General features: G+C 39.2%; 1 protein-coding gene across 1 annotated transcript in view; it reads right to left on the bottom strand.

Annotated features, from left to right (window-relative positions):
- Nucleotides 1-25,134, bottom strand: part of LOC114023659 (spondin-1-like) — a 369,204-nt gene that overhangs the window by 164,935 nt on the left and 179,135 nt on the right. Inside the window, exon 6 of the mRNA XM_027836417.1 lies at nt 14,811-14,959. Within this exon, the coding sequence (XP_027692218.1) occupies nt 14,811-14,959 (149 nt within the window). The remainder of the gene's footprint in view (nt 1-14,810; nt 14,960-25,134) is intronic.

The following is a 25,134-nucleotide window of genomic DNA, read 5'->3' as shown; positions in this document are numbered from 1 at the left end:
ATATTTCCATACTAGCCATGTTACAAAAGAAAACAGAGACAAAAAGATCCTAAGAAAAATGAAGTTTAAAAAATATGCTTCACCTGCATTCAGAGTTCATCAGTTCTCTCTCTAGAAGTAGATAACATTTTTCATGATGATTCCTTTCAAACTATCTTGGCTTATTGTCTTGATCAGACTAGCTCGGTCTTTCACAGTTGATACTTGTTACAATATTGCTGTTATTGTGCACAATGTTTTCCTGGTTCTGCTCACTTCACTTTGCATGAGTTCATATATGTCTTCCCAGGTTTTTCTGAAACTATATTGGCCATCCTTTCTTAAAGAACAATAAAATTCCATCATAATCGTATACCACAACTTGTTTAGCCATTCTTCAAATGATGGTTATCCCCTCAATTTCTAATTCTTTGTCACCACAAAAAGAGCTGCTATAAATATTTTTGTACAAATAGGTTTTTTCAGGGCAGCTAGATGGCACAGTGGATAGAGCACTGGCCCTGGAGTCAGGAGGCCCTGAGTTCAAATCCAGTTTCAGACCAGACACTTGACACTTACTAGCTGTATGACCCTGGGCAAGTCACTTAACCCCAATTGCCTTCCCAAAAAAACCCCCAAAATTGTTTTTTTCCCCTTTTCTTTGATCCTTTTTGACATATAAGGCTAGTGGTGGTATTTTAAGTGAGAGGGTATACATAGTTTTGTAGATTTTGGGGCATAGTTCCAAATTGTTCTCCAGAATGGTTGGACTGGTTCACAACTGCACCAACAATGCATTAGTGTCCCAGAAATTAAACTCTTGAATTTGGGGGCACATCTGTTTCTAGTATTTCTACACTATAGCTATTCTCTATGATAACTAGGTTCCTAGAGAGATATGTGTGAACATATAAGTGTACACATGTGTGTTACACATGTGTGTACACATGTATGTGGGAATCTATGTGTGTGTGTCTATATCTATATATCTCCAAATACATTCCTATCAGACTTTCTAAGGTATACTCTCTAAATGATCATGGGGCCATCATTCATATTCTAAACTGAGGCCTAGAAACCTAAATCTCACACTCAGATTTCATTATCTTAATTAGCTGTTCACTTCCCAAATTCATCTTTGTCATTTAAAGGCCTTGCCTTAAATGGGCAGAAGTGATGCAAGCATTACCAATGCCCCTTTGGCATTCAGTTTCTTGCTCAAAACTTCATAATCCCTAGGGTTGCTTTCTAGGTTCCTTGTAGCAGTATCTTCTGAGCCTGTGTGAATCACCAGAAATCAGTAGCTGTTACTAAGTTTGACAGATTTGGGGAGGTTTGCTGTCACAATTTGGGTACATGTCCTGAAAAGAAAGAGGACCTCTGTCTTACTGCTATTGAGTCAGCAAATAAGGCTTTAGTGACTCTTCAGCAGAGAGTCACGAAGCAGCACTACTTGTCGCTTTTTCCTCTAAGCCTTCCTTACTGGATGATCTCCCAGCAGACAGCCCCTATAAATCCACAAGATTGCTCCTTGAAGCTACTTTTCCTTTAGAAAATCCAGCTCCATTCCTTTTAGAGAAAAAAGACTCATTATTGTTTCTTAACTCCAAGTATTCAGTGGCCATTTTTCTTCCCTTATGGCTTTGTGTAATATCCTTCACCCTCCATTCTCTGGACACAGATCAGGATTCGTATCAGCTGTTTCCCAACCCCATCCTTCTAAAAATCTTAAAAAAGCACTTCACTCCTGCTAATAACTACAATATTAGAGCACATTCCTTGACTTTTTTTACCTTCTTTTTCAGAAGGGGGACCAGCCTGTACTTTAGGTTTAGATAGTAGCCACTTGGCTATGGCAGAAATTTTTTTAATACTTTTTTAATTTTTTTAATGTGTGTTCAGTTGTTTTTTCAGTCATATCCAACTCTTCATGACCCCATTTGGGGTTTTCTTGGCAAAGATACTGGAGTGGCTTGCCATTTCCTTCTTCTGCTCATTTTACAGATGAGGAAGCTGAGACAAAGAGAGTTAAGTGACTTGCCCAGGGTCACACAGCTAGTAAGTGTCTGAGGCCAGATTTGAACCAGGGAAGATGAGAATTTTTGACTCTAGGGTCAGCACTCTATCCATTCTATTCATAGCCATCCTCCTGCGAAATTCTTACTGCAGTCCAGATTTTCTAGAAATGAGATTCTAGGTCCTTTTTTGCTTTTCTGTCCTTCTGTCCTTCCCCTAGAAAACTCCATCCAAAGAGATGTCCTTTATATTATTCATCCTTCTATGAGACCCATACCTTAACATAAGATATCAAAAGACCTTAGTCTTGTCTGTGATCGTCCATTACAATTAACCTTTTGGAACCTCACTTCCATTTCCTAAGAACATTAAAAGCATTGATCAGGGGGGAAAGTTAATCTGAAAAAAACAATTCTTCTAAAATATTTCTTAAAGCAGTTCTTTATGATGTTGAGAAATGCTGCTTGGCACATGATTTTAGAATATAATCAAGCCACCTGTGAGTGCCTGAGAGAAGGGCAGGAGAGGGAAGACAGTGTTCAAGTATCTGACAAATGGTTTACATCTTATGAACTTAGTATTCTTCCTTGATTTGTGTTCATTCTTCTTTGATCCAGGGGAAGAACGGCAAGGTGAAATCTCCCTACCTTGGGAAAGTTTCTAGGCTTGGAGGTATAGTAACTGCCCAGGGCAGGTAAGAAGACAAAGACAAGGAGGGAAGGGCCAGAAAGGCAACTTCAAAGTCACTAAAGAGTAAGAAATTGACAAGTTCTCCTCTGCCAACCCACAAGACAATGGCAAGCAGAGACCTGCTGCTTAAGTTTACCTTCCTGGCAGTCCTGGAGAGGGCTAAGCCTCTTCTATCATTCTTGTTAATGGCAAAGTTGTTTTTGCAAACTGTTTTGTAGGGCCATGAATAAGGGGTAGAGTGATGAAGGAAAAATCATTGGAGGGAAATATTTTTTTTTTATTTTCTTCTCAAAAACCTGTGTCTGTATGTGCACCCAAGTGTGTAGAAAATAAGAGTGCATTTCCACACAGTATTAAGAGAAGAGCACAGTCTCAGGAGCAATCAGTGATTAGGTAGGATCAGATTCAATGACTACCATTCGGGGGTAGTCCTGCAGAGCTGGACACAAAATGAGGTCTTAGTGATGAAGAAATCTGTTTGTTCCTAATCCTTCTTTTTGGCTGGCTTAACTCTTTACTAGGAGTTCATTTTTTTTTCAGGTCTCACTTTCTCATCATCTATTTTCCTCAGCTTATTATATAAAGGTAAATTTAGGAATTTCCCCCTCCAAAAATAGATTCTTTCACCCTGAAAATATTTATTTTATTTTTCAAATGGATTTCACTCAATGTTTTTATCCATCCACCCACCCATCCCTTCATTTGAGAAGTAGCTATTGAGCACTTGAGTACAAGGCTCCTTTGTATTCACACCCGTTAACCCAAATTTATAGTGGAATGCACTAAGTGCTGTCTAGATAAATGCTCAGATCCTCCTATTTCTCCAATGGAATGTCATAACCATGGGGCTTTTGATATGAATCCAACAGGAAGCAGACAAGAAGATTTGGCCAATAATAGATCATAATAATAAACCTTTCTATTAGGATAACACTTTCAACTCACATATATTAATCTTTTTTTATGTCCTTAATCAATGTTTGAGAACAAAATGTTTCTGAATTAAGAATAAAAAATCTCATAGCATTAGAAGTAGACCTTTAAATTTATGAAAGCTAGTCTGTAGCAGGGTTTGTTAAGGAGGTGGGGTGGGGTGAGGGGGACAGGATTTGTTTAAAGAACTGGCTGAGACTAAAGAAAAAAATCAAACAAAAGATACCTTTCCATTCTTTATAAAATCGAAGTCACGCTCACAGGCAGAAGAGTGATGGTGGGCAAAGAGGATAGAATTAGGAAGGGTATGGGACAGGATGAGGTGAGGGGAGCTGCTGAGGTGACTAAGTTGCCAAGTCTTACTAATTTAGAGGAAGAGGGCAATGTGGGCTGTTCTGAATTATCAATTTTTAAAAATCACATTTTATGACTTTCAAAGCACATACTCAACACACGTTAACAGTCTTTCCAAGCATAGGTCTTGTCAGGCCTGCTTTCAGGAAGACATAGAACTCCATTGTAATTAGCAGCAACCTTAGGCATTCAGACAATTTATATGCTCAAGTCCTAACCCTTTGTTCCCCTAAGAGAGATGATCAGTCCCTCCTACGACCTTATTTTACACTTCATTTGCTTTAGAAATTCTTTCCTCAGCCCAGCCCAAGCTGAATGATCCCATCTTCCCAAGGAGTAACGGCGAATGATGGAAGTTTTACTTGATTTAGGAAGATAGACTTTCCAGTCCAAAGAATTAAAGAATGTCCAATGCTGTACTCACTGGTGAGATATGAAGGAAGAGGAGAGATTATGTGCGAATAGGGAAAAACCTCTCTTGTTTCCAGAGAGGTCTTCTTTCATTCATGACCTCAAATAGAATCCTTTGCCATGATGGGCTCATTCCTTTAGAAGGTCAAGGTTCCTTTCAGATGGGGCCATAAATAACTATAGCTGTATCTCTGCTGCCATGGGATGCAGAAAAAATGTTAACAAAGTCTCCAGTTGTGCCAGACTGCACTGTCGGACTCTGGACTTCTATGACAGAATCCTTTAAGTAAATGCATCTTCCTTAAAAATGAAAGGGAGGCTAAGGACAAAAGAGGCAAAGTAAGGTAATGGTGGGGTGGTAGGAGAGGAAAGGGGTTGCCTTTTTAAAAGCAACATGTCCTCTATCTTTAGTGCTGGGCTGTTAATAAAACCCATTATCAACTTATCAACATCAAATTCCAGGAGATTCATGCAATAGATAGATATAATAGGTACCTACTATTTCTGACCTTTTTACAGCATGGTTTGCTAGAGAGAATATCAAATTTGGAGTCAGAGAACCTGGATTTGAACCTAGGCTCTCTGTACCATCTTGGGTAAACAACTTAATCTCTTTGGGCCTCAGTTTTCTCTTTTATAAAATGAAAGTATTGAATCAGATGATTGCCAATATCTCTTCTAACTCAACATCCTATGATCCTAATAAACATCTAAGGAATGTACTATGACTCTGGGGGTAGAAGTAGCCAATGTATGGGAAGCAATACCCACCATTAATGCCTAAAATCCTCCTCTGTAAAATAAGGGGGTGGGCTAGATGGCCTTTGGGATTTAGAACCTTCCAGCTCTAAATCTCTGAACCCATGAAGATGTCACTGACTAGAATGCCATTTTGTAGAGCCAAACTAGTTTCCCAAGAAGCCCTGTGAAAAATTTACATATAATGCTTCCTAAAGCCAGAGGCATCAGTTTTCAAATGCAGGCAACCATTTTGGCTTTGCAGAGAAAATGTGGAAAACATGTTTTCACTCTATATCTAAAACCGTGGGAAGGGTCCCAGATCTCACTACTTTTTTATTTTTTTAAGCTGGGGCTCTGTTTGCCAAGTGCTATGTCTTTTGACATTCTCTATCTTGAGGAAGGATTACCTTTACTGTTTAAGTATTTCTTGACTAGCCATTCATCTACCATTCAGCTATTCAATGGATATTTCCTAAGCACTGGCTATGAGGCATGGCCCTTTGGGGAGACAAAGAGGTCTAAGACCATTCTCTACCCTGTAAGAACTATTTTGGAAGATAGGGTATGGACACATAAAACTACAATATAAATCAATCCTGGGATATGTGACACATGAATGGTATAGGCACAGTGTTATAGGGGAACAGAGGCAGATAGGAAAATTCACTTAACTCACTTCTAGACAAGTGATTGGGCTGGGCTTCAGGGCTTAGTTGAGATCTGAACTGGGGTTTGATGAGCAATGTAAGATTTCAGTAGGCTGTTAGGGAATGTCATAGTCCAGCTCATCAGCATCTAGGTTTGAGAAAGAAAGTACACTATCATTCAGAAACTTGTGAAAAATGAGAAGTATTTTAATAATAGCAAGCAAAAAGAGATATAGAAGTACTCATACCACATTCACCATGCAGCTACCTGCTAGGCATCAGGATGCTTGAATTTGGATTTCTTAGTAGGCAAACTCAACAGCATTTTTTGAGCTCAAGATCAGGACCAAGGTAGGCCACCTGACCCCTCCCACTATAGACCTATGAAAGAAGAGGTCCTTAGAGGTCAATATCAGCAGTGATTGGCTAGTAACTAAGGGGTACCACCAATCTCTAGCAGCATGCCCTCTTACTAACTCAATAATAGTAATGTATCTAGTGCCTTCAAAATCTCCAGTTAAACAAGAGAAATGGTTAGAAGAGAAAGAACAAACACCCTAACCATCATCCCAAACAAAATCTATTGATCTCTTCTTGATAAGGTATGGATATGAATAAATCTAACTATATTGCTCTCTCAACTTTGAGGCTTAGTATAAAGATCATTCTAGAGGAGAAGGGCCAAGGAAATGCACAGATGAAGAAACACACAACGAGTAGTAAGAGGTGACTGCAACTATGGACTTAAGCACTGGATCCAGGGAGAGAAGTAGTATGGATTAGTAGAAAAAGCTTTGCACTCTCTGACAAGAGATTCTGATTTCCAGTTCTGTTGCTTAGTTACTTTGTGACCCTGGGAAAGTCATTTAATTTTTCTGTGCCTCATTTTATTCATCTTTAATGTGGAGATCATAATAATACGGTGCATAGGTATTAGGTTGTAGCGAGGAAGGCTTTTTGTAAAGTGAAAGTGCTATATAAAGTGAAAAGTGAGTTGTGATGTGATGTGATAGCAACTGATAATGATGGAGAGGATAATGAGAGAGGTTACCAATAAATTGGAGAGAGGGTCAAAGTATAAGAGTCCCTGAATACTGAGGCCCAATTATAATAAAGACATGCATTTAGTTGAAATTCAAATGGTCCAAATGAAATAAAATTCAGTTGACTCAGGCTCCATACCATAACGTGCTGTCCATTTGTACTTCCCTGTGGATTCTCTCTTACCTCACTTTAGAAATGTGGAAGCCGGTACAGCTTAGTGAAACGAGTTCTGAATAAGGAGTCAAGAGACCTGTTTTGAACTCAGCTCTGACACTTACCAGTTGTTTGACCTTAAGTAAATCACTAACATCTTCTGGGGCTCAGTTTCTCCCTTTGAACAAAAGGGGAAGTTATAGTAGATGGGCTGCATGATCTCTTCCAGCCCTGATGGTCCATTATTTCACATTGAAAAGAAACTAACTAAAGTTCTGTCTGAGACATAGGGCAGGAATTCTTAACCTGGGGTCTGTGAATTTTAAAAAATATATTTTCAATCATATTTCAGTATAATTGATTTCCTTTGTAATCTTATGTATTTTATTTTATGCATTTAAAAACATCATTCTGAGAAGAGATCCATGGTCTTCACCAGAGTGCCAGAAGGACCCATGACACACAAAAAAGTTAAGAGCCACTGGTCTCGGAAGACAAACTCCCATCCCTTTATGTAGAAGAACTATTTTATACTTAAAGTTTAAAGATTGGCAAAAGTGAGTCACTGGGGTGATGTAAAGGTTGGCTTTAGTCACAAAGGTGATTTTTTCTTAGCATTTTCAAAGCCTCCTCCTCACCCAGCTTCTTTAATAACATAGAGCTGACACTTGTATTGAATATTTCCTTCAGTTAAGTAGCCTTTACAATGCTTATATGGTAACCTGTTTTCCTATTTTAATGGGTAGGGTCAAATTGGGCAAAAAGTCAAATTTTCAATTCTAATTCAGCTGGAATAACAACAGGGATAGCAGGAACAACCCAATTCCCATTTGTTATGTGCCAATATTACCTATGACACGCTGAGAGATAAAGCATAGGGGTGGGAGAAGAGGCGGGGGAGAAAGACGGAAAAAGAAACGAGGGAAAGAGGTAGAGAAAGAGACAGAGACACAGACTGAAATACAGACAGACAGAGACAGAGAGACAGAGACACAGAGAGACAGAGACAGGCAAGTGGTTTTTCTTGTTGAAGCATAAGTTGGACTCGATGGTCTCTGAGATTCCTTCCAACTCATATTCTGGGATTCACTTTGTCTTTTTCTTCGTTATGGTTTTACTGCGTTCAGCTAAAGACTGTTGCAAAACTTACCGAGCATTGAGTAGGTTCTGTGTGACCCTCAGAGTAAATGACTTCATTAGGGTAAGTTTGTAAGCAAGACAATGTTATAACATTTCTGAACTAATTCAATAGAAGAATTTGGACCAACATGCTTCCATTCTCATTGAGCATTAGCATTGAGAAAGCTATCAGCTCTGATTTTCAATGCAGCCAAAGGCAAACAGAGAGACTCTGAAAGTCTGGTGTATCTGTCTGCGCCAAAGAACCAGTCATCTTCTTTTTTCTGGGATTGACCTTGATTGAATGCTAGTTAGAATTATCCTGAGATGCCTCTGGCATAGATCCAGATATACAGGACAGAATACAAATGATTGTGACATTTTGCAGATCAGGGACAATACAAACACATAACTAGATGATGCAATGTTGTCACATGTCTGCCTCGTTGCATTTTGAAAATTTGGTTTACATTACTGTAATCTTACATCCTTCTGCTGTGCACATGCTATTTTAAAATGAGGTTGTGTGCTCTCCAGTGTGACTTTTTGGTTTGGCTAATTTTATGAACAATAAATGAATCAATACATCTGATTTTTGGCATAGTTTGGTTAATTTTATAATCAATCATATCTAGGCTAATAGGGTCAGACATTAGGAAGGGGAAAAAAGATGAGAACTAAAAGAACTAAAGACAAATGAGTGTTGCCAGGTGCAGCTAGGGATGGATGGCTCCATTTAGTTCAATTAAACACAAAATCATTAAGTCTCTATACTAAGCACAAGGCACTACACTAGACAATGGACACATAAAGTTGAAAAACATGATAATTCCTGCCTTCAGGCATCCTACAGTCAAGTAGGGGTGAGATATTTACACTGGTAAATACAGTACAAGTTAGAATGCATTAGGTACACAATAGAGGTTCAGCTTAAAGAGGCAAGAGATTTGGGGAGGTAAAAATGACAGAACTTGAAAAATTATTGGATATATAGGGTGTGAGATGGAGAAGAGACAAAGATTAAGCCCAAATTTCAAGCCTGAATGGCTGGGAGGATGGTAATACTATTAGCAGAAAAATAGAATTAGGGGAGAGGTAAGATTGTGATAGGATAGGAGTAGGGGAAGAGAAATTTAATTTTAGATATTTGATTAAAGTGTTAACAGGGCTTACAGGTGCTAGTAGCTTGAGATGCAAGGCTGGAGCTCTGGGGAGAGATTGAGGATGGAGATAAAAAACTGGGAGTTATTTGAAAAGATGTGACAATTAAACCCTTGGGGATGGATGAGATCATCAAGAGAAAGAATATAGAATGAGGTTTCAAAAGTCCACAAACTTGGATAGAAAAAAATTACATCTTTATTTTCTCTAACCGTTAATTGAAAACTAGCAGTAATTCATTTATTTTAGACTAACCTGAAAAGGGATCCACAGACTTCACCAGCCTGCCAAAGGGGCTTATGATAAAAAAAAAAAAAAGGTAAAATCCCCTGACCTAAAGGGTGAAGGGAAGAGGGCTTGCCTAGCACAGAACTTTAGGGAATACACACATTTAAGGGGATGGATGTGGATGAAGCACCTTCAAAGGGGCAGGAAAGGAGTTATCAGAGAACTAGGGAGAAAACCATTAAAAAATACAAGACCTTGAGAAAGGGAGCGGAGGCTTCAAGAAAGCGAAGGTGATCTACAACATCAGATGCTTCCCTGGGTACAAGGAAAATGAGGGCAGAAGAAAAAATAAAAGTTTTGGATTTGGTAATAAGGAAGTCATTGATGGCTTCAGAGACAGCTGATAGGATAATATATCCTATTGAGTCAAAACAAGAAATTAATAGCATACAGGAGGCCTCATAACATTTGAAGGCAAAGAGATAGAAAGGCAGAGATTGAAGGTGCATATTTGAGAGATATTGTTTTGAAGAGACAGGAGGAAATGAGACTGAAGGTCCAGAAAGAAGGTCACTTTGGCGAAGAGGTGAGCCGCTTCTTTCTCTGAGAGTGGAGGGAAAGAGTAGAGGGTGAGCAAGAACATTCAATGGGATCTACAAGACACTGGTCTTACTCTTAGCTGATTCACAACACTGCTCCTTTCATTATACTGGACTTTATATATGTTCTGGCAGAAAAAAAAAAGAGTACTGTATTTTTTCCTTCTTGACATGAGTAACTCCATTTTAGAACAAAAGTCTATTTTAGTGTTAATTGGGCAATCACATCTAACTCCTTTCTTCCAGTTCTTGTATGAGGCCAACAAGAGACTAACAGAGCACATTTTGTCTTGGACCCTGCCTAGGGCAATGGCAGACTAGCAGATTAGAATGGTTCTTCTTCCTCCCATGAAACACAACAAATTCTTCCCAAGGTTAATAGCTGACCAATTATGAATACAGCATGATTATGTGTTTTCTGTATATTATAAATGCCCATGAGAAAGAAGTTCTATTCCAGAAGCCCTCTTGCCTTCACAGAGATACCCTCCTCTGTGTGTCATCTGATGTTTCTCCCTGGCTTGTCTTGTTACAACGTATGGAATAAAGTCTTTTGCTGACTTGTATTCTAAAGTATAATAAAGTGGGCTTTCTTCCTACAATGTATGGGTCTTGTTTTCTCCAAACTGATAGAGCTTATATCGAAATGGATTTAAGAATAGAAAAGAAGAGAAAGAAATAATACTTCAAGTAAAATACGTTAGCTTCATTTTTTAAGAAAAAAAAATAGAAGAAATGAAAGTTCCACAAAAGAAAAAATCAATGGAAAACACACATACACAAACTAAGTATTGTTGAAAAGTCCGTTGTCAAACAGAAGGTATTTGAAATAACAACAAAACCAGTGGTTCTAATGAGCAATAAAAATGTCTAAGGCAGTAGCCATTAAAGTCTTGGTACATAAAATATTTTATAAATCTTTGATATGCTATATAAATTTAAGCTAGTATTATAATTATTATTATATGCCAATGATCATGCATATAATTTACATCCATTTTAGAATTAAGAAAGAATTATAGATTTGCCAAATCACATCACAGAATGTCAGAATATTCAGAATTCCAGAAGTTATGGAATTTTCCAGTGGTAGAGTGGTACTGAGAACTTTTAAAATTGAAAAACTAAATTGGAAAGTAAAGCAGGTATCTGACATTAGAAGATATTGAATATGCAAATTCAGCTTACCAGTCATGATGGCTCCTATATCTGATTTCCCATTTGTTCCATTCCTTTTTTTAAATTTTTTTTTAAATTTTAGGCAATTGGGGTTAAGTGACTTGCCCAAGGGTCACACAGCTAGTGTCAAGTGTTTGGTCTGACGCTGGATTTGAACTCAGGTCTTCCTGACTCCAAGGCCAGTGCTCTATCCACTGCGCCACCTAGCTGCCCCCTGTTTCATTCTTCCATGACTGACTCCTAACCTCTCATTTTCCCTGGTCTTGATGCTTGCAAGAAAATGAACTAAGAACGTTCTCAAAATTACCCTTAAGGTTCCACAAATCCTAATCAAATGTAATATATACATTGAGGCTTCAATACATTGAGTATTATTTTTTTTTAGCTAATTCATATGTTTAATCACTTTTCATCAGAATACAGTATATCCTAGTTTGCCCAAAAGAAAGCTCTAGGAAGATTAATGTTTATCCAGAGGGATCACATTGGGAAATTTTCCAAGTTTTTCTAATTTAGTAAAAAACTGTTTGAGAACTTACAGGAAAATCTTAATGTGAATTTGCTTTAACGGGATAACTCTAAGAAACAAAAGGGTGGAGGCCTCTATTCTCCTGGGCCTACAGATGAACCCACTTCAAGGAATTTTTTAAAGGTTGGATGAATTTTGGTATGACCTTTGGTCCTTTTATCCTGACACTAGATCAGCACTTTTCAACCTTTGAAGACATTTTATTTATTGTTTAAGTTATGGAAGATTAATCAAGAATTTTAAAATTATATTCTCTGTAATTAAAATCATAATAAAGGAAAATTCGTATTGACTTCAAGCCAATGTTAACTATATTAAGAGGAGGTCTAAAACTTTTTATAGCCAGCATTATTTATTTTTAACCAAAAAAAAGTGGTCATTGAATACTAAGGTTGAAGATGACCACTTTGAAGATTGTTCTTTCTCAGTAAAAGGGTGAAAGCCAGATTTCAGGTATTTGAGGAGTGAGAGAGAAATGAAGAAACAGAGATAACCAGAGGTTAACTCTTTATAGAAATTCAGCAATAAAGAAGAGACACATTGAACTGAGTCTTGCATGGAACAGGGAGTATAGGAGGCTGAGGTGAGCAGGGAAAACATTCCAGGCATGGGGGGAGGGGAAGGAGCAGAATCATATACAAAGACACAGAGGTGAGAGGTAGAATGTTACATATGGCACACAACACATAGGCTAGTTTGGCTAGAACGTAAGAATGCATAAAGGGGGTAATGTGAAATCAGTCTGGACAGATAGAGAGGAGTCAGATTATGCAGGATTTTTAATGGCAAACAAATGAGTCACCAATCTACATTGGTGGAGTCAATTTCTATGCCAATATTTCCCTACACCTATGAAATCACAGGTTGATTTCCCCTTAAAATGTATACTGTGTAAAAACAGAGATGAACCTATTAACTATCTTATACTAAGCTCTATCATAGCTCGAAATGTGATTGAACCTGGGTTGGCACATTGGGAAAATACAAGAGGGACAAGTGCTGCCTGGGACAAATTTCCTGCTCTGACAGTTTTCTTCATAGAAATTCCCAAAGTCTATAAATGCTATGCTTATAGCCTCTTTTCTGCTGTGAATTTTAGCTCACACCTCTCTTAATATCCAAGAGCCTTAATCTACTTTTTGCTCTAAACAGTGCAGAGCACTTTCTGAGATGGTCCTTGACTTTCAAAGGTAGGGAGTAGAAGCATTTGAGAAGAACTCTTCAGTATCATGGTCTACCTCTCAAAAGAGCAAAGCCTGCTATGCTCAAAAGGAGAGTAGAAAGGGGAGTAATCCCAGTGGTTCTACAGGTAGGTGGGAAAGGAAGAGGGCAATGACATTCCAGTGAAGATACCACTTCGCAACTTCAGAATGTGATTCCAAAGACAGTTACACACCAAGGTCCAGGCAGCAGGTGTTGTGACTAGGAAGACCTGAAAGGTCTACTAGATTCTACAGAATTTGGCTCATAGGCCTCCTCTGAGTTCCAAATTAGTATATCAGAGACCTATGTTCAATTCTTGTCTGATACTTGTTGTCTATGTGACCTTCGGCAAATAATACTACCTCCTCTGGCTTTAGATATAGAGAGGTGTGAGCAGGATTCCATTCTGGGCATGAGAAATAGCTTTACAAAAAGGCATGGAGATGGAAGACATGAAAGGAAAGGTTGAAAACAGACCTGGAGCATTAAGTCAACAAAGATAAGTAATATGAAATAACATTAGAGAAGCAGGGTAATACCATACCTTGAAGGTCATTGAAAAAGGGCCTTGAAAGCCATTATAAGCAGTTAATTCTTTATTCAATCATTAGGAAGCCTCAAGAGCTACTTGTCCAGGTAGTGGACATCTTAGGAATAACATTGAGACCAAGGCCTATTTAGAACTACCAATCCCTCTGGAAACTTTCAGTTTTTGAGATAGGCTAAGAATGAAGAACAGTGACAGGCCCTCCCTCCCCATAATGGATGTTCAGTTTGGTCACTTAGCAAAAATCAGAGAATGGACTCAGCTCAGTTCATCAGCAGGGAGCTAGGTCAGGGAAAAAATCAAAGTTCTAAGCCACTTGTTCATACTAAGCATAGGCATGTCCCATCAAAGCGTTCTCCTCCTCTTTACTATACTACCTCTACATTTTTCTGCTTTCCCTCTTTCTAAATGCAAATGTATCATGGCCCATCTTCCATATTTTAAGTTCTTTGTCTCTTTGTTGCAGAAAAATTGGCATATGACACATACAAATTATGGCCTAATATTTCTCTTTTGATGTTTAACCAACTGTTGGAAATTTATAACAATATAGCTGCTAGGATTCTAAGACATAGGGCATGAGAGTTGTCTTCTTTATAATGACATCAGTTAAGTATTTGCCCTCCCCTTCACCCCTCCCCAAAAAACCCCTCAGTTATCATTTTGCATTTTATTTCCTAACATAGATTATTCTAAAATTAAAAATTGAAAATCAATCCCCAAATCACTTCAAATTTCTAATAATTTAAACTGTTATTTAGCATAGTGTGAATGAATATCTACAGTTTAGCCTTAACTGTCTTTTTTAGCTCACTCTCAACAAAATAGAAATGTTTGCAGGACAAATTCAGCAAGATGAATTGTTTCTTCAGACTTCTACTCTGTTTGCTAGGGATAAGAAGCCCCTGACTAGGTAAATTCACCAAATACCTTATTTTTTTAATCTTACCAATACAAGGTAAAAGAGGTTTCTAATTTAGTTCTTAGGTACTACGCTAGGACTTATTTACCAAGTCCTAAATAGGCTAAGATAGGAATTGGTAAATCAGTTCCCCTTTCTTTTCTTCCTTCCCTACCCTCTCTAACTAATCCCAAACCCTTCCTCCATCTCCTCAAAAATCACAGGTATTTCTCATATTTGCTAAAAATAGTTCTTGCAAATTTCAAATCCCTGGGAGAGTGCAAGTTTCCAAAAAAGGCCTCCTCTCTCCTCGTTCACCTTAACCATTCCACAATTTCTCATTTTTTCATAGCATACCCACATTGTCATGACTTACCTGCTGTCGAATCTCTTCCTCCATTTTGACTGGAGAGCCCAGTTCTGCAACTTGCTTAACTCCCTCACTAGCATAACCTCCATATTCCCACAGCACATAGTTCTTGGAATGTGATCCTCCAATAATGGCTGACCAATGGTTGGCCCGGCCTAAAAGAAAAGTTGGGACTTAGTTATTGTAGGTATAACTAATATACATGCATAAAGTGACTCAAATTTGTCGGGAGAGGGGAGTGATGATATACAAAATATGTATATATATTCTTTGCTATTAAGGAATTCATAATGTATGAGAAACATAAAACAGGTGAAATTAACAGGGTAACCATGGTAGAAAAAGCCCAGAACCACATCTAGGAAAAAATGAAGTAAGAAAAACGTGTCTTCAGTACTTCCCATCTCCCTTTTTGTGACCTACTTGCCTCTTCTTCAGGCTCAGTATGGTACAGAGGGAAAAACTCTGAATCAAAAGTTAGAAAACAATGGTTCAAATCCTGACTCTTCTGCATACTACCTGTGTGACTTTGAGTCAATCTCCTAATCTCCTGGTCCTAAATATCTTTTATCTTTAAAATGCTGGTATTAAGATTTGAGGGCAGCTAGGTGCTACAGGGGATAGAGTGCTGGCCTGGAGTCAGGAAGACTCATCTTCCCTGGTTCAAATCTGATCTCAGATACTTACTAGCTATGTGATCCTAGACAAGTCATTTAACACTGTTTGCCTCAGTTCCTCATCTGTAAAATGAGCTGGAGAAGGAAATGGCAAACCACTCCAGTATCTTTGCCAAGAAAACCCCAAATGGAGGTTTGGAGAGATGAACACAAACTGAAAAACGACTTAACAACAACAGCATTGAACTTGATGACCTCTGAGGTCCAATTTAAACAAATCTATGATCCTGTGACTACCCTTGTTTTGCTTTCTGAATGCCCAGAGCCTTTAACTGTAGTTCCACACCGAAAGCCTATTCTACATGATAGCCCTGAAGACTTCAAAATTGTCCTTCCTCCTTTGTTCCTTTCACCAAAAGTTCTATTCCCTGATGACAGCTGACCTTCACTGTTGACGAGAAAGCTCTGATTGAATTAATTCTTATTAAGGTAGAAATGAGTAAAAGCCTTAAAGCAAACCTTAGTGATATTTGATCTTTACATTTTAGAAGAGGAAATTGTCAATCATAAAATCTTAGAAATCTTAGAAATTATCCAGTAATCAATCCTACATTAAATATTAATCCCCTCTATGACATCCCATACAAGTGGTCATCTAGCTTTTCCTTGAAGACCACCAATGACAGGAAATAATTTGGACAACTTTAATTATTAGAACATTTTTCCTTATGGTGATCCAAATCTGCCTCTGAGCCTTCTACTCAATTTAATCCCAAATGTTTTCTTCTTCAAGATAAAAATCCCCATTTCTTTCAACCAATCTTCAGCCAAATCCCTGGGCTGAATTACTGACCCCCTACTGCCCAGATGCCTGGCCTGGGTCCCTAACTGCTCCCCTTCCTCCAACCCTGCCTGGCTCTTTATGCAGCCGTAGTATTAATAAGCATTTATGGAGTGCCTGCTCTGGGCCAAGCATTGTACTAATGCCTGGGGTGGGGTGTGGGGAGGGGGAGAGAAAGTTAGGCATCTCTTATCCTCAAGGAACCTAGAATTCTGACTCCCAATAGCCTAAGCACCCACCCAGATCCCTGATATCCTTTTTTCCCCTGCTACAATACAAAGAAATTTACTTTAAAATAGTCTTTTTTTACATACATGCATGTCTATAAATAAAGCTCTTCAGTTGGCTATGCATAGGAATAAAAAAAACAAACAAACCAATAATTATCAGTATAATAGCCCTCTAAACATTAACAATACATTGGCAAAAATAAAAGACAACCCAAAATGAACCTTGAAGTTTTGCTATGTATTATCTGTAGAATATTTACCTTGTGTTCCTTTTAATTTTTATCTGCTTTTATAAACTTTTTAAAAAAATTATTGAAATTCTTTTAAAGTCCATGAATGTTAGGGTTGATAAATATCATGTCTTCAAAGATAGAAGTGTTGGTCCTTCTTCTGTTGCATTAAGTGACTGTCCCCACACTGCTCAGGGGCTTGAAAGATAGGTGTCAAAAACAGGTGTCTCTAGTTGTCTGTTGGTAAGGGATTGTGACCAGCACGTCAACTGTGTTAGAAATATTTGCTAGAGGACCTCCCTAGTTCTTCCTTTAGATCAGCACAGCTTTGAGTAGGCAGGGATTTACAAAATGTTTGGGGAGACAGGTGATACACATAGGCCTTTCCTTTGTCTTCTGGTCAGTCAGGACTCTCTCTCTGAAGGGAAAGGGATTGGGAATGGGATGCTGTCTTGTCTGACCTTCAAGTTAAGGGCTTCAGTCCCCCTTGAAGAACTCAAAGCACATTCCAGGTCACAGAGTACGTGCTTCTGATCTGCCTGGGTTTGCTTTTGTTTATTTCTGTATACTTTTTTTGCCCTGAAAGGAATTCAAAACAAGTCAAATATAAGTTTCACAATGAGTCTGGCAAACATATGGAACCATTCAACTCCTGTTAATTCTGAGTTAATGCTTATTGAGTTGTTCTTTTGTAATAAGTGAAGAGAAATAAACAGAGCCTGATGGGTTTGGTCTTCACCAATGTTGAGACATGATAGACTTGGTTTCTCTTCTTGCTTCTTCCCCAGAGTCTATGTCAAGGAAATTTAAAGAAATAGAAAGATTCTTCCTGTACTCTGTGCCCAGAAGGGCAAGACTTGGTTGCTTTCCTAGAAGCAAAGCGGGGAACTGGACTCATTTTCTGTACCATATGATGCCAGTGTGTTTAAGAAAGTATTGCATGGGACAGGAAGCAAAAATTTAAATCCTGGTCCACAGTGTCTTTGTGCATGTAAATGATTATCTGACCCCAATGAACATTATTTTAGTGCTATAAATATCAGAATTGTAGCTAGTGATTCTGATTCCCGGGGTAAATAGCAGGAAAGGCTTCTTTAAATCAACTTTCTAAGACAAATCTGGTTGTAGGGGTGAGTTTGGAGCTTTGGATACTCTCCTGGAGGCCGTTGCCCAGGAAGGGGAGCAGGAAAGGCTTGCTCTAGGTCTAGGAGATACCCTGATGGATGGAGGTACAAGGAGGCAGTGTTGTACAATGAGAAAAGCACTGGCTCTGAAAAAGACCTGGATTGGCATACTGACCTGTGGAATCCTGGGCAAGTCACTTTCTTTCTCTGGGTCTCAGTGTCCACAGTTGGAAAAGAAAGGGATTAGGTTAGGTGGTTACTGAGATCTCACCTCCAGATCTATGATTCTATGATTTGGTAGGTTTTCTTTTCAGCCAATGGTTCTCAGTAACTAGGTGCTAAACTCAGTTGTTCTTGCTAACCATGTGCTAGTGATATGGGTACAAAGGGTGCCCTAGGATTAAAAATGATATTAAGGGTTACTTTCCCAGGCTTCTGAGGGGGTTCAAGGCTCATTCTGTAGCCCATCCTGTACCTTGAGATACTGGAACTTGAGAACTTCTCAAGTCCTTTTCCCCTTATCTTGAAATGCCATACAACTTGTACCAAAATAATTGTTTTTGTCTCCCTCATCCTGTCATTTATCTTCCCCATCCTTTGTCATGACAATTTTTCCTTATCCTGTCCCTAATCTCCAACCCCCCAAAGAAACCCTAAAAATACATCATCATACTACAGGCTGTATAGCTTTCTGTCTATATAAGCCTGGATCTTTTCCTATATTGGGGTCTTTGTTTAGCTCCCTGCTAACCTTAGTCCTGTGAATCTTTCATGTAATAAAACTCCCAATGGTTATAGAGAAGATCTAAGTGAATTCTTTCACACCTGGACCAGCTCTCCCAACTCTAAACCTCAACACTAGTACAGTCAGTCTTCTACATTTCAGTGCCCTGGCACAAAGACGACCCTGCCTGAATAACTGAATTTCTCCAAAGAAGGCACATTGGAAGACAAAATGTTCCAATGAAAAGAACATTGGTTTTGGAATCAGAGAATGAAGGTTCACATCCTGACCCTGCCACTTACTACCTCTGTTGATCAATCAATAAACATGTATTAAGTGCCTACTATGTGCCAGTCACTATGCTATATGCTGGAGATACAAAAAGGCAAAACAGTCCTTGCCTTCAAGGAACTCATAATCTAATGAAGAAGATTTGACTGTCACCTCAGGTAAGAGTCAAATCATCTCTCTGGACCCGTTTTCCCATTTGTAAAATAAGGGAGTAGAACTAGATCCTTTCCAGGTCTAAATCTAAGATCCTTTTATCTTCTTCTCCCTCTGCCTTGTTCTCGTTATTTCTCTCTTCTGGAACAGTTTAGCAGAGTCTGGACCACTCCAGAACTAGCTGGGGATCAGAGAAGACAAGGATGTCTCTCTCCTCCTACCTCTACCCTTCCCCCAATGTGTGTGTTGCCTATTCTAGAAAGATTCCTGACTAATGCTAATTTGATTAAGGGTTATGATTTGGTTCTGAAAGGCACACAAACCATTTTAAATGAATATTTCCCTTAGCTAAGTCATAAACAGAATTAGGAAAGACTTCCCCGACAAGTAATATAAACCAAGTTTTGACAAGATAACCATAGAAATATCTAACATACTGCTCTCTGCCCTGATGTACTGACAAGCACCTGGGTGGTTGTCAGTCGATGATATTTCTGTTACAGCCAATATCAGTACACACAGCTCTGCATTTGGTTCTCAGAAGCTGCGGGTATCAATGTAAGATGAAAAAAAAAAGCTAAAGCAGTCTTTTGGAAAGGCTTTAGATATGCTAATCACTGCTATTAGGAACTTATCAAGCTTGGAATTTCCCACCTGTTCATATAACTTGCAGATAATGAAGCATCTTTGCAAATGAGGAAATTTGGGGAAAGGCTGAAAAATGGACAATTTAACTTAAAAAACTGAACTTGGTCTTTTTTTATTGGCGTGGGGTAAGGAATGACCCTTCCTCTTCTGTTTGTACCTGCACAAAGGCAGTTCTGTTTGCCAGAGCCTGTAGACATGCTGTTGGGTAGCCCTGGTGTGTAGCTTCAGGCTGATAACTTGGAGCGCAGGTATCAGAAACTTGGGGGGAAAGGGACTATTGGGTCATACATCTAGCACTGTAAGGCTTCAAAGGCTCTCTAATCCAATTCCCTTTTTAAACAAATGAGGAAACTGAGGCCTTGGGAGATAATGTGAATTGTCCATAACTACACAAGAAGTAAGTATTGGTGGGAGCGTGCACTTGGGACCTCTGACTCCAGGGTCAGTGCTCTTTCCTTTCCATTCTTCTTACTGCCCCTGTAGTTTTTCTTGCTGTCCATGATTGGTGGTAGGTGTTTATCAGAGTCAGCAATTGCAGCTTGTGAGAGTCAGGTAAGGGTTAAATTTCCACCGAGAAAGAGAATAATGCGGGGATTTAAAGAACAATTCCAGGAAGCAGTACACTGTAGGTGGGCTCGGGCTTTACCAATAAGAAGTAAATTGATGGCTCCAAAAAGACTCCAAATTCAAGATAAGGGTCAAGCCAGCTCAGGCCAGTTAGGGTCAATCTGAGGACACCTGAAAAATGTTAGTACACCTGCTTAATGAACTTCATTACTATTATCTGACACACCCCACATAAAATTAGAGCCTCATTAACAAGTCATGGGATATATGACCAAGGGAGGGGGAACATACTTGAGCATATCAAGGTGAAACATGTAAGGAGGGGTGTAACCCGGGAAGGGATGGGCCAATCGGGGCCTGGGAGGTTTCACGCCGAATTTGAATGTATAAAAGCACGCTTACCCTTGCACTCGAGGCCCATTCCTCCTTAAGAGGGGTGGAGCCCACTTCTGGCCAGAAACAAAATCCTCTGGCCTTTCTCTGTAATAAATTTTCTTGATACTAAATTTTAGGTGTCAAGCATATTTCTAACAAACTTGAAAATGTGTGGGTGATCTTATTCTGCTTCACATATGGCCATGGATTGCCATATAATCAACAATTCCATCAACAACCATTGAGTTTCTCCTGTTGTGTGCTGGATGTCATGCCTGCTTTTCTGTTTGCTCTGTTTGGGCTGACTCTTTTCTTATTTCTGGGTTTCTCACTCTTCTCCGGTCATGTCCTTTAATCAAAAGCCAACCCATTTTCAAGATCCACCCAGGGACAGTCAATGCAACAGAAGACGCGGCCAATATTTTCATTTTCGAAGACATAAAATCTACCTAACCCTAACATTGCTGCAAATAGACTACAAATAAAGTTAAGCTCCATTAATTTCTCTCAACATATTACAAATGAGCATTCCAGTAAATGCTTATTCATAATTAACAGTAGTTGAGTGGCCCCATGGATTTTTCCAGTTGATGGTGAAATGCAGACTGTACTTGTTATCAAGTTCTATCCAGAAGAAAAAAGGACACAAAAACAAATCACAAATGTCTCCATGGGGTAGCTTGCTTACTCAGGCTCTAAATTGTGAGGGCTTCTGCAGAGATTTCTTTAATCTTTATTTAATTCTGTGCATTTCATCTCCAAGCCTCATTATGAGGCTGCATACCATAAGATTTACTTGGAAATTAGTCCTTTCACTTAGACTATGGACAGTGTGTGGTACCAAAGCCTTACTGGTCAGAAGTAAACAAGTCAGAAGAGGACAAAGTAGCCACAACATGAGACCACTCTAACAAGGTGGTGTAGAGTGAAAGTCTAGAACATATAAAGGCACTGATGAGGTTGGGATCTGGATCCCAGAAAGGAAAAACCCTGGACTTTCCCACATGGCCAAATCTCTGGCATTTGCCTGAAGCTATAATTCTACCAACTGGCCTTTCATTGTGGCTACACCCAATCTCCCAATTCTCTGTTACCCTTAACCTAGCCTAGGCCTCAATAGTCTTGCCTCCCTATGACCCCAAGCCATTTACCACCCTTAATCCTAGCTAGGCTCCATTCTTCCTTCACCATGTGGTCCAGGTCCCAGGAGTTCTGTTCACCCCAGCTTACTGGACACTCTCATTCATATCTTCCTTAGACCCCTCCTCCGGTCACCCCAAACTGCTTGGCCCCTCCTAGATCCCTCCCATAGTCTTTCTGTATATAAGGTCCATTTTGTCTCCATTAAGATGCTCAGATTCTTAGAATCTAGCCAATACTCTTAGATTCTTCAAGAGTCTGGTGATATGGCAGATCTTTAATAAACCTTGTCTTTAGCTGAAAGAAGGTTTGGGTCGATTTCTTTTGGGCAGGACCCACATGTTGTGATCTCAGGGTCCCAGCACCCCTAAACCCCTAGACTTCATCAGCACTATAAAAAGGCAGAAATTTTGGAATCACAGGTTGGATAAGACAATCAGCTCCCTGACTCTCCCTAGAACTTAACTCTCTACAAGCCAGACCATGAGGTAGTATATTATACCTTACAAGATAATCTTTCTATATCACGCTCTACCTTGCTTAAAATGCTGCCCCTAAAAATAAGAATAGCTTAGCATTTATAGAACTTCTACTATGTGCCAAGCACTGTGCTAAGCACTTCACAAATATTATCTCATTTGGTCCTCAACAGCCCTGGGAGGTAGGTGCTATTATTATCCCTACCCATAGTTGAAGATTAAGTGACTTGTCTGAAGTCACACAGCTGGTGTCTGAGGTGACATTTTAATTCAGGTCTTCCTGACTTTTGCCCCAGCACTCTGTCAACTGTGCCACCTAGCTACCCCTACTGGAAAATATTGAGGAGTTCCTCTGAGAGTTCAAGGAGACTTTTGACATCCCCGTTGGGGCCAAGATTGCTAACTAGAAAATCTGCCAGCTCAAGCAGCGGCAAAAGGATATGGTAAAATAAGTCAATCTCTTTCACACTCTAAAAAGGGATTTGACATCAGATACCTTGGAGGTAACATGGTAGAGTGGAAAGAGGACTCAGGTTGTATTAGAGTACCAACTCTGACATTATGTGATCTGAATGACTGTGGGCAAGTCAATTAACTTCTGTGCCTCAATCATTCACCTATAAAATGAGAGACTTTGATTAGATTCCTTCTAAGGTCCCTTCTAGCTGTAAATTTATGCTCCTATGTGCACCACCCTGATCAATTTGATGAATGCTTAGGTAGAGATAGCCATAATTAATGAATCTGGATAGATGTCATTATTGATTTGCGAGTACAAGTGAACATCAGGTTCCACCTTAGATCATGAGAAAATTTGTAACAAACCCTCCAGCGTTTTTCAGGCCTGCCTAAAGGAAACCAGGTACATAACAGACGGAGCAAATACAGCTAGAACGCCATTGTGTCTTGCCCATATATATTGTCAGAGGAAAAAAATTATCCCCCATTAATGAGTCACTCCCAGGCCAGCTGAACACGACGGTTTTGGAAGGAACGAGACTTACCTTCACTCCACTCTCAACTGTTCACATGTCATCCCAAGTACTACACACTGACATCAAAGTCCTACATACATTGACTCCACCATGGCAGCTTGATGAACAAAATACTGAACTTGGGGTCAGAAAGGCCTGATTTATGAGGATTTATATCCTAATACAGACACAATTACTGGTTGTATGACCCTGGCCAAGTCCCTTCACAGTGCTCCTTTGGTTTCGGTTTTCCCATATGTAAAGTGAGGATAATAATAACATTTACCTCAAAGGACAGTTGTGAGGACCAAATGAAATGATATCTGTAAAGGGCTTTGTGAACCGTGAAGCACATTACATTTTGGATATTATTAATGCCCCCAAGTTTCCTGCCCAATGACACCTTTCACAAATCTGAAAAAACTCAAGGCTTTGTAGTGCACAGCAGGGAAGGAAGCTACAATTAATGACCTGAAGAATCTGTTTCTCAATCTCTATCTCAATATAGGATAAAAGATTATAGGATTGTAGATTTAGACCTGGAAGAGATCTTGGAGACCATACAGTCTAACCCCTTCATTTTACAGATGGAGAAACTGAGGCCCAGACTTACTCACCTGCCTAGACACTGAAATCAGCAAAGAGATGAACTGTTGTGAAAGCCAAATTTGGATGCTGGATTGATCAGTCCTTCTGACAAATCCTTTTATAGACAATAGATATATTCACCGAACTCTAATCAAATCTATGAGTAATATTATTAGTAATACTAATAATAATTAGTAATATTAATAGTATATTAAACCAGTAGTAGGTATAGAATGTCTATACCAAAGAACAGATGTCTTGCCTACATGCAGCCATGATACCCATACCCTAGACAGGAGCAATTTTCTGTAAGCCCATAGACCTCCACTCAAGTCTATAAGTAACTCTTAGTGAAGTATGTTCCCAGTCCTTGCTGGGTCAAGCCAGTGGTGGGCCACAGAGATCCCCAAACTTGACACATGGTTGTCAGACTTTTGATGGCTACAACTGTGACATGAAATCTGTCAGTATGTCCAGTCTTTTTCATTTAAGCCAAAGACCCAGTAGGACATCTGGTAGCTTGTTGCAATTCCTGCCAACTCCCCTCTATTCCCAGGTAGTGATAGCATTTGATTTTGTTATAAGCAATCCTCTCTCTCAGGGGGACAATGCCATGATGGGTACAGTAGGACTTATGCTCACTTTTCATCATGGTCAAGGCCACTGTTCCTCAAGGAAATTTTCTAACTTCACAGCTGCCATATCACTTCTAATTTGGACCCCCTGTTTATCTTACATTTGGGGCCTACAGTATGCACAATCCTCTATTGAGAAGATTCACTTTTCCACAGCATGTCAGTCCCATTCCAATCTACAAAAAGGACTCTGGAATGTTATCTCCAGTATCACTCTTCCTGCCCTCAGGATGATTGGTTTCCCTATACCTCCTACAGAATTTTATTGTAACTCATTCCACTGATTCAAAATCCACTCTTCTATGCAAATTATGATTTCCACTCCTGAGTTTTCTTACCCTCACCCAGCACACTAAATGACTACTTAGGGGAGTTAGAGGCCACCTAGACAACACAAGAGCATACCAATGGAGTCCAATGGCATAAAAAGAGAAGACACACCATTGTAGTATAGCACCGCCTGCAAAGTCCTTTGGTTTAGAACAGCAGGTCTGACTATCAGTTTTCCTCCCTTAACCTCTATACTCATAGAACTTTCTGGAAAATAAAAGAATCAGAAATTCCTCAATCATTGAAGTAGTAAGTAATTCGGCTTACAGGTCAGTTACTTTTCTTATTCTATATCTACCCTGTATTCTGCCAGTATTACTAACAACTTACCTTGACTTAACTGTACCCTCTGAGTCTTCACTCTTCACTAGTAATTGTGGATGA

This window comes from Vombatus ursinus, unplaced genomic scaffold (assembly GCF_900497805.2).
Source record: "Vombatus ursinus unplaced genomic scaffold, bare-nosed wombat genome assembly UNPS02014818.1, whole genome shotgun sequence".
Classification (NCBI taxonomy): Eukaryota; Metazoa; Chordata; class Mammalia; order Diprotodontia; family Vombatidae; genus Vombatus; species Vombatus ursinus.
The sequence above is the reverse complement of the archived record's forward strand: the minus strand, read 5'-3'. Positions and strand labels throughout refer to the sequence as shown.